Genomic DNA, 15771 nt, shown 5'->3' on the forward strand with positions numbered 1-15771 from the left:
GACACATTGACTTTCAAACTTCTTACAGATGCGAGGTGCACTATAGGTGTTCAACAATGGGGAAAAAGAACTTATCAGTAAAGTATCCAAAGCATTAATGAAGGAATAACTGTTTGCACAGACCCAATAATAGATCTAAATTCACAAAAATTAAACATAATCTGTTGTTTATATGTCAATGTACCCACTGAAGAGTTAAATGTATTTCTTCCTTGCTTCTTTCCCATCTCCAGTTGCTGTAGCTTATCCTTTATCATATTGTCTTTGCACATGCTGTTCTTTTTCTGTTTATTACAGACTGAAAGTGTCAGTGATTTGTGCCAGCTGCATATTGAGGCTTCTTGGAAGTGAACAGGTCATAGTAGGTTACATCATGGATGTCTCTTATGCCTCCCATGTATTTTATGTAATTTTTCATTCACAGATTTTGTGTTATCTGGGGATTTTTTATGGACATTGTGACTAATTTCAGTGCCAAAGACCCACTCTGAATGGCTCTAAATATTTGCTGTTTCTATAGGTGTGACAAGTTTGGTGGGGTCTCGAAATGACAATTCCTTTGGAGGCACTTCAACTACAGGATCCACTCCCGCAGGGCGATGCTGCTACGTGTGTGGCCAGCCCACATTTGCTCCATTACCTGTCTGCTCAACAGGTGTCATAGCCTCATCCACGCCCCTTGTACCTGGTGGACCCCAGGTAAGCTCTCTTTGTTTAGTACAACTTATTAGTGTAAACATAGAATTATATTATTTAAGAACTTTTAAAATTAAAAGGTATGGTTGAAGTTCTTGGCCTGACAGAGAGATCAGAATTGTATTATTAAAGTTTCTTGTTTTTACTAACTTTGTAGTCATCACACAATTATTCTTAAGTTGATGAAGGTACATTAGTCTGCTCCTTCATTTAAAACAGTTAAGAAATGGACAACTTAATTTAGTTGTGCCCATGAAGGATGTCCCTTAACTGCAACCACATGTGGGCGCAATGTAGTATTCAGCAATGAGCACTGATATGAAATGGCTGACACCATAGCAAATCAGAATAAAAAGGATGGTACAGTTTACTTGAAGAATAACTAATAAAGCTTTGTCTATGAAGGGTGCCACTTTTTCTGAAAGCTAACCTAAAACAGATCTTCAGATAATTCGAAAAAGAATCCACCGGTTTTGTGGGCCATGGCTAAGTTGAGTCTGCCGCTTAACACCAGAAATGAAATGTGAAGGCAGTCGATAGAAGCAGTAGTTACTTTACATGGTAAAGACTAGAAGTGTTATGGTCAGTGTCTTCTGGCATTTAAAAGAAATTTTTGTTGATTACTTTGTACACACAACGTGTGCTCAAAAAAAAATGAAGTTATTTGCTTTTTGGAAAGAATTTGGTCTATTCTTCTCTGTGTTGTCCCCTTTAAAATAATCCCCATTAGCCATTATTCACTTCTTACAGCTTTCTCCAATCCCCAATTAAGTATTGGTGATAGCTCTTAGCTGTCACTGTGATGTGTTTTTACTCTTGCCCATGCTTGTCAAACAATGGCCCTTTATTTGATGTTGATGATGATGTACTGGAGCATTCAGGGTGCCTTATCATCTTAAACATCCTTCTTTGAAATGTGTACACCACTCATAAACCCTTGCTTTTCTCATACCAGATTCACCAAAAGCAATGCATAAAATTTCTAAATATTTGCTGCACCTAATTCCATCATTATTGCAAAATTTAGTAAAATTTTGTGATTGATTTTTATATAAAATAATACTACATATGTAACCTTTTTGGCAGCTGACAACAGGCTGAATACATGATACAACTAACACTGTACAAATACTTTTCAGATGTGTATACCAACAACACAGTGACAAGAAATTGTATGAAATTATAAAATTCATGAATGGTACTTTTTCAACACACCTAGTATAGGTAACTGGTAAGTATAATAGGGGAAGGGGACTAGACTGTAAAAGAAAAAAAAGTGATGAATTTCCAACACGTGCTCTCTTTTTGGCAAAGGTGCTTTAATATTGGCAAAACTGAGATATTTTATGTATGAAGTGCGCAAACATATTCCCTATATATTTAACATGGTAACCTCTTAACTTCAAACTACTCCTACATCTAAAGAGCTTCATAACTGAAAAACATTTTGAGTACGAAAAAGAGGTTGTGCTAGCCTCAGATACAGTATAAACCCACTTTTATTTTCCCAGAATTAAAGTTTTCCTGCCATTTATGACATTTTTTTTTTATCACTGCTATGAAATTTGCTATTATCACAATATTAATTCGCACCCAATTTTGCTTTATTAATCAGTGTTTGTGGAGGGGGGACTGGCATAAAAAGATGCTAGCATGGCATTTGCTTCAAGTAGTGTACACAAAAATTATGTGGTTAGTTTCTTGACACCAGGGTGCTCTGCTCTACAGGTGAATTGGTAGAAGTCAGAACCATTCGTTATCTCCTCCTGCTGCCAGGCTCTAGTTCAGATTTCAGTTATAAATAGCCATCTTCAGTATACTCTCATCAGTATATGTTGTGTACTGCCTGTACACCAGTGAAGTTGTAGAGAGTCATGTATTGCTGAGAGTTTGTTGTATTATAATTCTCTCAAATGCACTGAAGATGGCTGTATGTAGCTGCAATCTGGACATGCAAGAATAATTAAAAAAAAAAAACCAATGATATTGCGACAGGTAGCTGTATTCCAGTCTTTCTTTAAGTTGTACTCATTGTGGCAGCTGATGGGAGTAATTAGGTTCGTTTGAATAAAGGTATCATGACCAATCTCAACTGTTTTCAGGATTTCTCTACTGCAGATGTGCAGCTTTGTGATTGAATGCATATTTCCCATGTTTTGTTGTTTGACCACTTGTTGTGCTAGTTGACACTGTGGTCCTCGTTGTGTTGGTCAGATGTCTGGTTTAAATGATGAAACACTGCACCAGTTACGTTTCTTTTTTTGTTTTTTTTTAAATGCATAACAATGCAAGTTTCGAGAATTTATTCCCACTCTCAAATGCAAATATTTACGGTAGTTTTTTTTTTCCCACCTGAGGCGCAGTACTTTTTAACCTCAAAAAGATGACAACAGTGTAGAGACGTGGAACAACACATGTACAAACATCACATAAAATACTTCTGTATATATTTGTATTTGATAATCGGAATAAATTCTCTAAATGCATCAAGCGAAGTGTGAAAAAATACATAAGTGATGTAGCGTATCATTTTTTAAATGATGAATGACACATTGCTATTTCTTTTATCTGGTTTCCCAAAACACCGATAATGAATGAAATTAAGTCAAATGTTTCTACTTCCCAGATAATTACCGGTTCCAGTTATGTCAGTGGCAAAACATAGTACAAAATTGAGATAACCTTTACTGGATAATAAATGTGTCCCCAACTAGTATTTTGATGCCTATTATTATTATTATTATTATTATTATTATTATTATTATTACTATATAATACATTAACTGTGGAAATGCAAGGGAGGATCTTGTATGGCAATTTCACTGTTTAAAAGTCACTGTTTAAAAATTTATTTCCCACATTTTACATTTTCCCACATTTTACACCATTTCTTTAAAGTCCCTTGTAAAGTGTAAAAGTGAAGTTTTACTATATACTCTTTGCAGACTTCTCACAATCTCATTCCAAGGATGTGTTCTATTCATTGGAGAAACATAGTAGTAAGTGCATTGATATTAAATGAAAACGGTCTTTGAATGAATTGTCACCTAACCTTGTAGACTTCCAGTTTCTCAATATTTAAAATTTAAATGGCCCCAGTTCCTCTCACAAAAAAATTTCTGGTTCTTAACAATGAAGCTTTGCCTTCTCTAGTTCTTTATCTATCAAATCTGAAACTTTTTGTATAAACTTCAGCTATGTGTCTCTTAATTTACATTGTTTACAAATGACCAGGTTAGTTCAATGTGTATATGCCCAGGGAAAAACAGAAAATCTTGGAGAAACTCAAGAATTTTTTAGAATTTTGGGAATTTTTCATTGTTTTAGATTTCTGAGAAATTTTTGTTACTTTGACCAGTAAGAATTGATACTCTAACGAAGAATTTTACTTCAGCTCACTACTGCAGAATAAAATATAAATGAGAGAATTATACAAAAATAAAATGTTAGTTGCAAAGAAAATGCACCATTTAAAACAGCAAAACACAGTGCACACAAAAGTGTGTGGAGAAATAGGCCGCAGATAATCCACTTACGGGTGATTGTCTACTATACTAATTTAAGCCACAAACTTTTCTCGTTTGAATGTTCGCACTACTTATAGGGGTGTTGGTTGCCTGACTACACAAAGTGTCCGATGAGCTGAAGAGCTGCTGTCATTGGCTGGCAGGATAATGTGACATGATTAGCTGACAAAAGCTTATCGTGCAGCCCAATCTTGATTTCAGTGAAACTTTTCCAGTTAATAACGGGGTTGGTACAGCAACCAGTATGCATGATATGAAGAAACAAGCAGTCTTCGTTGCAGTGTGAATATTTTATTATTATTTCCCATTGACACATTTCACCTCTATTTATGCATTTTCAAATTGGCTTGCGAAGAAATAAAAAAAATTCACAGTAGTGGCATGACCCCATTTAGTGAGATTTGATTATCAATAAAATATTATAGAACTGATATTTGGCAGTATTTGGTAGATATCACACATAGAATATTCCGGTAAGTAAATACCCCTTGTCAAATCTTTAAAAACACTATGTGGTGTCCTACAAAATAGAATAAAACAGAAGATGACTGAAGGGTATTAAAAAAAAAAAAAAACCACCTGTTTTGTCCCTAAATTGACAACCGTTACTGGAAATAAGAATGAAGCAGCAGATTACCTTATTACAGCACGTGACACAGTCCAGTGCAAACCAAATGGTATTAGGCCTACAGTAAATCTTTAAATCATAAATATGCTGGAGGTGTGCATATTCAGGTTGCACACATCTCACTGGATATGAAAACATAGAAGGCCCCTAAGGCTAGTGCACACAGCTCTTAGCTGATGGTGCCTGCAGGCTGTAAGCTAAGATAGTGTTCAGTTTCTAAATCTTGTCATAACAACAATCAATGACAGTTATTATAAATGACTAGTGTTCTAAATATTTGCTGACATAATGCTTACATTAGTAGCCAGAATAATCAGGGCAAATGAAAATTACAAACTAATGCGTATGACCCCTCTGTTGAAAACTTAGCTAAATCGGCGCAAGAGCAAGAGTGCCAGTATCAGTTGTATGTCACAGTTTACATTGAGTGTAAATACAAAAATCAGTAAACTTAGAAAATTAGAAATTTAAAAAGATAACTTTTTGAAAAAAGTAGTAGGTGGCACAATTCAATTATAAAGCATCCAGGGCTTAGCTATTATCATTAAACATTGCTCTCATAGTGACATAATACACTTGGGTCTTTCCAGCCAACTGATCATTTTGGAGCTGCCTGTCTGTTTTCCTTTTGTGATGCATTAAATACATTCGCACTTGTGAATAAGGACAACCATCAGCTGTAGAATGGAATGATTACAATGAAAATTTGTGCCGGACCGGGACTCTAACCCTGCTTATCGCAAGTGGCCGTCATGGCCAGTCCCGAACTTCCATATGTTACCAACCATGCGTCTACAATCCGTACTCATACATCCATTATGTATATTCCCACACAGGTCAGATATTGTACTTGAAAATTGCTTGCCCGGTATCAACAGATAAATATGATGTCTCGGTGTCTGTGTTATTCTCATTGTGATGCAAAGTTCCTTTTGACATGCGTGCCTGCATATCCAAAGGAACAGGCACTTTTGGGTCTGGCCATGAGTCATGCACAGATAGCCAGATGGTAGGGGACCGTTTGCGATAAGTGGGAAATCCGGATTAAAGTCCTGGTTCGGCAGAAATTTTCATTGTTGTCATTACATTCTGCAGCTGGTGGTTGTTCTAATTTGCAATTGCAAATGCATTTAATGTATTTCATAATGGCTGTAGTCACTGCAGTGCCTGTTCCTTGCATGTCCAAAACAACTTTGCATTGTAATCAGAGTAACACAGGCACTGCAATATGGTTTCTCCTATGTGCTTAGCTATTTCCCTTTCTTCCAGGCTGTTTAAGTTTTTTTTCCCTGTTTGAGCTTAGTGGAGTATTTTTAAATTTTGCAACTTGGGAGAGGGTGTCCACTGGATTTCAGATGTTCTGCAAAGGCAGAGTTTGGCCTTTTTTATTTAATAGGTCTTTTTGAAATCCGGCTTTCAGTAACCTGCCATTTTGGCCAATGTACACAGCGTGACATTAAGTCTCATTCGAGCAAGTACACATCTGAGCTTATGTATTTATCTCTGGTCATTTGCTCATTTCGTATGTACATATACTGAATATTGATACCTCCAGAGAAAGCTATTCGAAAATCTATCCCCCGGAAGAGTCCAGCCAGATCATATAAAAGTTTCCTAAAAAGGGCAAGTGTACATAATAGTATCTGCATCAGAAGGGCTGTTACGATAACTAATGTGATCTTCACACATTTTTGCTCCGTAGATTTGGTTTGCAATGGAAGTGCTGTAGCCATTCTTAATAACAATATGTTTGAGCTTTTTACGTTCCTTTATGTTGGCTTAGTCACTAAGAGAGAACTCTAATACCCGGGGAACCGTTGCTTTAAAATAGCTGAGTTTATATTGCCGGAGGTGGGGTGATGCGTGAATAATGAAGTGCTTCGTGGTTCATTTTCTCAAAATGTCAACATGAAATTTATTACCTATTAAATGAAGCCACAGATGAAGATAATTTAGCACTTCATCTTGGTCTATGTTCTCATGGATGGACACCATTTTTGGATGGAGCGCATTGAATTCATTGGTCAGTGTAACAGTCTCAGAAGCACCGTCATTAAAGATAACTATAATATCATCAGCATAGCTCAGATAAAAAAGGATTTTATGACCCGCTGGTGACTTTTGACTGAAAAAATTTTCATTTGTGGTGGTTCACAAGGATGTCTATTAGAAAACCGGCCCAGCCAGGCAGCTATCCATAGCGAGTCCATCAAATTGATTACAAATGTGATTATTCAATGAAAAGCAATTGTGTGACGTGAACAGTGGTAGAAGAGAAAATACCTCAATTTCTCCTGTAGTCATGCACTTCATATTAATTAAATTTCCTTACATGATGAGATGGTCTCCTCCAGGGGGTCCAGAGAGAGGTTCACTTATAAATTTAATTTTTTAATATATTAACGTCAATAGGCAACATGCTTGTGGAAATGTCTGACTGTAAATCAGAGTAAAACGTTTTTTCTGATTGCCTTTCATAAAAAAAAAGGTGGGGGGGGGGGGGGGGGGGGGTGCGGCAAGCCGAAAAGTAATACCTCAGAATTTTTTTTTCTGCTCACAATATTGGTTGAGTTATTAAATGTCTTGCATATCACTTGCTTGACTTTTCAACTAGGCTGATGCATGTTGCAACCTTCTGCCACTAGAGGGCTCTGAATTGTTGTGTATAACATGGCGGTGTGTAGAATAACTATGTTGGTGCGTGAGAAACAGTGTGCTGTAATTGAGATAAGAATTTGAAGAGTTTGTACACACATGGAGCAGCCTCTCCATCATGACGATGCCGGACCACACATGAAAACTGAGACATCTGCAACAATCGGACACATTTGGTTCAGTATTGTCAGCCATCCTCCTTATAGTCCCGACTTGGCCGCATCCTATTTCATCTGTTTCCAAAACTTACAGAAATACCACCTTTGAGGACTTTGCTTTCATAGTGATGAAGTAGAAGTGAGGTGGCAGAGGTGAAGTGGCTCTGGCAATAGTCAGACATCTGCAGTATGGTATTAACAAACTGGTTTCTCGTTGGTAGAAATGTGTTCCTCGCCCGGGTAACTATGTTGAGACATAAACAAGTAAGCATGAAGTAAAAAGATGTAGAATATTAATGAAGTTTGTTTTATTTAAAAAGCTTGAGAGTTTTCACATAGCAAATTTAGAAGCATTACTTTTCAATAAATCTTTGTAAATACTCATAAGTATTTGAATTAGAGACTTTCACTGTTTTGGAGAAAGTTGATTGTACACAGCATTAAATGAACCAAACTTTGACACCCCGTAGGCCCAATTGTCTGCTGCCAGACATGAACTATCTTCTCTTTCAGCTCTATTTTGGATGCAGAGTATTATTGGCATAGCTGTTTTTGACATTACCAACGTGATATTCTCAATAGATTTCATGTTGGGAGACTATGCTGACCACTACTGTCTCTGGAAACTTTGATCATCCAGACATTACCATGTAATAATTGATCAATGGCAACTGACATTGTCACCTTGGAAATTAAATGGCCCAAATGTGCACCAGTAAAATAGTCCCTAGCATTCTTCATTATTTCCTTTTCAATTATTTTACACTACAGTGTACCACTGACTGCACCTGTACATATTTTTATCCTTCCATCTCCTTTGGAACAAAAGGCACCCCACACTATAACACTGTCAGAACTTTTTGATTTGAATAACACACTCACAATACTTTCCTGTCTATAAGCCAGCATCACTACCACACAAACTCCTTTTTGACAGAGAAAATTACCCTGTCCCAGTCTTCCACAGTACCTTCATATGCACTGAAGCCTGTCTGAGATGGCCTGAAGCCTGTCTGAGATGGCTTTCGTAGGGGTTTTAGCTTTCTTGTGCTTTCATTAAACTCTGAAAGTTGTCTTAAGCAGTGTTCAATGTGAAATATGCTTCTAAACATCCTCTTCAAATTTGGAAGGAATTTGATGTGAACTCTTTGTTCTCTATTTGCTGGGATATTTACTGAACTGCATAGTCAGAGACTTGTTCTTCTTATGACCACATCTGTGTTAGAAGCTTGATATTCCAGTATCTCTCTGCTGCTAGATCACATAACTAATGAGGAAGTATTGAATAGGATTGGGGAGAAGAGAAGTTTGTGGCACAACTTGACCAGAAGAAGGGATCGGTTGGTAGGACATGTTCTGAGGCATCAAGGGATCACCAATTTAGTATTGGAGGGCAGTGTGGAGGGTAAAAATCGTAGAGGGAGACCAAGAGATGAATACACTAAGCAGATTCAGAAGGATGTAGGTTGCAGTAGGTACTGGGAGATGAAAAAGCTTGCACAGGATAGAGTAGCATGGAGAGCTGCATCAAACCAGTCTCAGGACTGAAGACCACAACAACAACACTCTGCTGCTTAAAAATATTTCCTGCTGTTTGGTGATAAGTGAATAGTTTCTTTTCCATTTCTGCATTTGAATTTCTTGCATTTATTTATTTATTTATTTTATTATTATTATTATTATTATTATTACAAGGTGTAGAACTTTACTTCCGCCGTTTGCCAATAGGTGGCGACAACGGTAAGCAGTGGTCGAAAGAAACAGATTGCAGATGTCAGGCAGTTAGCTTCAACCTTGGTCAACATAATCTCATTCAAACGTTAGTCGATTTGTGTCTGAATCATAAAGTTGCTCTTGTTTGAAAATGTCAGTTTACGAGGCCAATTCTCATCATTTGCGGGATGTGTTACTGTTTTGTTTCAGTATGAAGAAAACAGCGGCTGAGTCTCATCGAATGCTATCATGTACGTCTGGTAAGGATGCTATTAGTAAAAGAACATGTTGTGAGTGGTTTCAGCACTTCAAGAACGGTGATTTTAACGTTGTAGACTGGCGTAATGGTTGAAGAGAGGATGTTTTCGAAGATGCAGAATTGGAGACGTTGCTGATTGAAGACTTGCATCAAACTCGAGAAGAATTGGCATGATTAGTGGGAGTGACAAAGCAACCCATTTCAAAAACACTCAAGGCTATGGGCATGATTCAGAAAGAAGGAACTTGGTTCCCGTGTGAGCTGAAACCAAGAGACGTTGAATGGCGTTTGCGTGTTTGTGAACAGTTGCTTCAGAGGCAGAAACGGATGGGATTTCTGCATCGAATTGTGACCGGGGACGAAAAATGGGTCCATTACGATAACCCTAAATGCAAAAATATCATGGGGTATCCTGGCCATGCTTCCACGTTGACGGCCAAATCGAATAATCACAGCTCCAAGATCATGCTCTGCATCTGGTGGGACCAGCTCAGCATTGTGTGCTATGAGGTGTTAAAACCGAGTGAAACAATCACAGGTGCTCGTTATCAAATGCTATTAATGCGTTTGAGCAGAGCATTAAAAGACAAACGTCCGCAATACAGCGAGAGGCACAATATAGTGATTGTGCAGCACAACAACGTTTGAGCCCACGTTGCAAAACATCAAAACATACTTGGAAATGTTAAAATGGGAAGTCCTAGCCTACCTACCGTATTCTCCAGACATTGCTCCCTCTGACTATCACCTGTTTAGAGCAATTGTGCATGGCCTGGCTGACCAACACTTCCCATCTCATGAAGAAGTCACAAATTGGATAGATTTGTGGATCGCTTCAAAAGATGAACAATTTTTTCGATGCGGGATTCGTGCATTGCCTGAAAGATGGGAGAAAGTAGTGGCCAGCGATGGAAAAATACTTTGAATGATAAATGTGTAACCAATTTGTTTCATTAAAGCCTCAAATTTTGAGGGGGGGGAAGAACGGTCGAAGCAAAGTTTTACATCTTGTAAATGGCTAATGTTGTTCCATGTTTTCTCGGTGAAATTGTTCCTTCCCATAACCTAAAACAAAAAGTTTTGGCAACATGTTCTTCAGGGACCTTCTACAAATATTTAAAACCATAGCAACATTATAGTAGTGGTGTTTAACAGTGGAAGGGAAAATAAAATAAAATAGTTGAAACTTACTGACTTGTTTTAACTCTGGATCAAAGGGAAAGATTTTTCACAATTTAGCACAGAATGTGGCAAGGGAATACTGTTATGCCATATGGTGGCGAAATAGTAATTTTTTCACGCAGGCACTCTTTCCAAATTATTTAGAAACAAGAGGTTAACAGCTTGTCAACCAGATTTTTCCATATGTGTTGAGTTCACTTTATATCTATTTCTCTTCATACAAATGAGTATTACAGTAGAAACCCGCTAATCTGGTATCTTTGGATGTTGACGGTGCTGAACTACTAAAAATAACATTATATGGAGTGTAATAACAACGAAAATAATCAATTATTGATAATATAATATAAATGTGTAGATAAAAAAATCTAATCACCAGTTGATTGTGGTCAAATCATGGTTGCGTGACACACGGTACACAATGTCTCAAGTCACGTGGGTTCATCAGGTGTCTGAGGCAACTCGTGGAGAATGTTGGTGCTGCAGAATGTGAATCGTTGTTGTCATTACTTTTTCAAACATTTCCTACCCATTTTCCCTACAGCCCAAAGTTTAAATTGACATTTCTTACTCAGCTGCACCTTTCTTACTGTTACTCTTCTATTTCATGTCTTTCTTCTGGCCAATTAAAACAAATGTATACAGTAATCCTGAAAGTTAGAGATCAAAGTAGATATGCCAGCTTGGTTGGGGGTTTTCTATGCCCAGGGGCTAGGTGTTTTTGTTATCATCGTCATTCGTGACAGTGGCTAGATAGGACTGTGTAAAAATAAAAAATAAATAAAAAATAAAAAAAAATTGGACTGTGAAACAATTGGAACTTTGTATGGGTGCAAAGGACTGTGCAGTTTAACGCCCCACAAACCAAACACAGTCATCAAATGTATGTCAGCCAGCTCGCTAGTAGACACTTTTGGGAAAAATGTCATTGTAGACATGTTGTTGTTGTTGTGGTCTTCAGTCCTGAGACTGGTTTGATGCAGCTCTCCATGCTACTCTATCCTGTGCAAGCTTTTTCATCTCCCAGTACCTACTGCAACCTACATCCTTCTGAATTTAAATTTTCTAACCTACCTGCCCGATTAAGGGATCTGACATTCCACGCTCCGATCCGTAGAACGCCAGTTTTCTTTCTCCTGATAACGACATCCTCTTGAGTAGTCCCCGCCCGGAGATCCGAATGGGGGACTATTTTACCTCCGGAATATTTTACCCAAGAGGACGCCATCATCATGTAATCATACAGTAAAGCTGCATGCCCTCGGGAAAAATTACGGCTGTAGTTTCCCCTTACTTTCAGCCGTTCGCAGTACCAGCACAGCAAGGCCGTTTTGGTTATTGTTACAAGGCCAGATCAGTCAATCATCCAGACTGTTGCCCTTGCAACTACTGAAAAGGCTGCTGCCCCTCTTCAGGAACCACATGTTTGTCTGGCCTCTCAACAGATACCCCTCCGTTGTGGTTGCACCTACGGTACGGCTATCTGTATCGCTGAGGCACGCAAGCCTCCCCACCAACGGCAAGGTCCATGGTTCATGGGGGGGGATTGTAGACATAAATTTCCTTAATTTTTAATTATTTCATATCAGTAATGGAAAGAAAGAAAGAAAGAAAGAAAGAAAGAAAGAAAGAAAGAAAGAAAGAAAGAAAGAAAGAAAGAAAGAAAGAAAGAAAGAAAGAAAGAAAGAAAGAAAGAGTACAGATGGAAAGACATAAAGCTTTACATTTTCATCATGTTACTATGCAGAAGTATCTTACGGAGTTTCAGATACATTGTCTTTGAAATCTGTGTAAGTTTCCAACGAACCAATGCTATGACACTTTGTCGAGGAATTAATTTTATAACTGTTGCTGCACTTAGAAAACTTGCTATTATTTTCATTTGAAGTGTAAATTTTTGTGTTCTTACTACTATTCAGTTTCCCATACTCAAGTTCTTGTGGGTAAAGTAATCTGTTGCCAAATGTGTTCAGAGTTTAAGTGTGTGCAATGCTATTGTTTACATTGGTTCATCCAGGAATGTAAAACTGGAGTTAGTGCCAATAGTTAGTTTATTTCAAGAGCACACATTAAATAAAGCACTATCACCTCAGTTCATTTGTAGCCTACGATGTACAACTGAAGATGAGGCACCGAATCTCATACTGTGTCCTGCAGAAATTATTAATAAACTAAATTATTACAGTTAGATATAAAACATCTTTATACAATTGTACAACAGCTAATCACAACCACAGCTTGTCTGATGTTAACGTGTCTGCTGTGATATTTTAATTATCTTTCTTCATCACAGTTCATTGCTGCCTCATTTTTTTTTTTTAATCAGTTCCTCGTATTCTTGCTTTATGGAAGTAGGGTCAGCCAACTTATAACCTCAAGTTCAGTATTAATTTTAAGTAGCACTGTTTTGGTATTTGTATGTCGTGTTGATCATTTCTTTTCTTGGTATTTGTATTTGCTATTGATTATTCCGTTTCTTCCACAGGTTTTTAAATTCCTACTTACAAATCCCAATAACTTAAAAATTATTTCTGTGCTTCAGGCTGGACGGAGGCCTTCTGAGCGGTTTATAAAACCTGCTGTGCCAGTCCCGACTGTGCCAACAGTAGCTGTCGGTGGTCCAGCTCCCACTCCAATTCCGTTGCAGGCACAACAAGCACAGAATCAAGCACAGCAACCTCCACGCAACTCGTCACCACTGCCTATGGAGTTGGGAAAGAGTTAGTGTTGGTCCTTACAACACACTTCGAATGCTGAGGCCAATACATTATTGTCTCTCTTTTTTTCATGTTAAGAGGTTTTCCAGCCAAAAAATAGTAATCCTATTGTTGTAGCTGATTTCTCAGTTGCAGTTGGTTTTCCTATAAAGTTATTGGTGTAACGTTGTTTGGTAATAATGGGATGTGTAACATATCCGCATTCTGTGTATGAGAAGGAAATTTCTTTGAGGAATGCATTGTGGAAAGTTTTCCCAGTTTCTCATGTTAAATTTTCTTGATTTACTGCTGTTACAATATGAAATTTTTAGATATAAGGCAAAAATATGTTCCCCTCTGCTTCTTAACCATTGAGTGCAGCATTTGATGAAAAGATGTTTGAAATGTCTTTCCAGCTCTACTGTTACTTGTTGGAAACTAGCTTCTTTCTGTGTAAGGACTTGGTGATGTGTTCAGAGTTTTACATCAGGTCTCTGTTCCTAACATTACCTGGCCCACTGAGTGTAACATTTTACTAAAGTGAGAAAGTGTCAAAATGAATGTATGCGTGGGTGCATGTGTGTGCTATAATCTTGTTTTTGCTGCATATAAACTGATGCTAGCTTGAGTTGTCTTCACACTAAACCTGTAGCAAGAAGATGGCTTTGAACAGTTGTGTGCTTTACATTGTATTTGAAGCGTGTGACGCCAGATAGCAACTGAGCTGGGACTTTGGGATAACCCCCTTTTTTTCTTTGTAAATTGGCTTTAATGCACTGATACAGTGAGAGTTGCTTGGGTTTTTTTTTAATAACAGAAATTATTTGGCGATAATTCTGTTTTTGTTTTACTGGATTGTGATGCATCATTTTGACTGATAAAACTTGTGATTTGCATGTGTATTGTGTGGATGTGTGTGAAATTTATGTTACATACTAATTTAAGAATGTAGCAGAGTAAGCTTTAAAAGGCCATTGTATTTTTTTAGCCATATTCAGAAAGATCTGATGAAAGTTTATAGGGAGGGATTGTGGGCTTGTTTATTGTTGTACTGCTAAAACCTATTTCTCTTGGGGTGCTGTGTCCTTTTGCAGTAGGTGGCAAATCGAACAGGGTGTGAAATTTTATGCTAAATACTTATCGATGTTTAAGTCTCCTTCCCAAGAAGCGATGTTTTTTTTTCACATTCCAAAATGTAAAGAACTTGAACTATGTGTTCTCAGATGTTGTTCCTTTTAAAGGGAACAGTTGTAATATGATTGGATCTTTATTTTGATGTTAATTGTCATTTATAAAAACTGTGAAAAGAATTATGTATGTGTGAATATATAACCTGTTCTTGCACATTTATTTTTCTAAACTTTGTTTCTCCTCTTCAGGTGTTTGACACATGTATGAATTTTTGGCAATTATTGCTGTATACTACTGGATATAATCCCTAGTCATAATTTTTTGAGATTATTGAATTCCAGTTGGAGTCATATCTGCAAAACATTGAATTATTTGGTAACCAGTACTTTATTTGCATTTGTTTACAATTGTAATTGCTTTAGCCCTCAACTGAAAATGTTAACCCACATATTGCTGTTGGTAAAATATGTTTATAGAAACTCTTCATCAATAAAAAGAATTGCTTTGGATTATAAATTGGCGTAGATTTTTACTACTGTTTACTACGCACATTCTCTTCTTTCTCCTAACACCAAGATTTACAAGGAACGAAGCTTCATCATCAAATCTTGTGCAGTCAATGATTTGTCATTGTTTGAAAGTACTTTCACAAACATTTATAGGGATCATTCTAAAAAAGGAACATGAATCACAGTGGAATTGTCTTGTCTTGTAAACAGTAAAGGACATTTAATTTATTTAAAAATTGCAAATTCTCTAAAAAATAAAACACATACAGTTGATGATATTTCCAATAGAGAGATTTATGCAAGAGATCTTGAAATATACCATTGAACAACAGCTTTTAAAGAAACACGCTAAGAGATGATGTTAATAGATATGTTTCATTGACGACATTTTAATAAAATTTCTGTGACAGTAACATGCATGAGAGAACAGTAATATACTTTGGCAACAGTATAGTTATTAACTCTCAGTTTTTATAACAGCAGTATTTCTAAATTAATAGTGCCATTTGAAATTCTCACCAAATTGTAGAAAACAAAGTAATGCCAGTGAAGTAGTAGTTGTTTATAAAAGGCATTGCATTATGTTAATATTACCTGGGGAAAAGGCACAAGAGAGG

The 15771-nt window shown here is 37.1% G+C and overlaps 1 protein-coding gene across 3 annotated transcripts in view; it reads left to right on the plus strand.

Annotated features, from left to right (window-relative positions):
• The window catches only part of LOC124545018 (coiled-coil domain-containing protein 6), a 61106-nt gene extending 45945 nt beyond the window's left edge, over positions 1 to 15161 (plus strand). For all 3 annotated transcript variants that reach the window (XM_047123797.1, XM_047123796.1, XM_047123795.1), the window contains exons 8-9: positions 521 to 699; positions 13361 to 15161. In XM_047123797.1, coding sequence (XP_046979753.1) covers positions 521 to 699; positions 13361 to 13543 — 362 coding nt within the window. In that variant the 3' untranslated portion in view covers positions 13544 to 15161. The remainder of the gene's footprint in view (positions 1 to 520; positions 700 to 13360) is intronic.
• The last annotated feature ends 610 nt before the right edge of the window (positions 15162 to 15771 follow it).

Source organism: Schistocerca americana, chromosome 8 (assembly GCF_021461395.2).
Source record: "Schistocerca americana isolate TAMUIC-IGC-003095 chromosome 8, iqSchAmer2.1, whole genome shotgun sequence".
Lineage (NCBI taxonomy): Eukaryota > Metazoa > Arthropoda > Insecta > Orthoptera > Acrididae > Schistocerca > Schistocerca americana.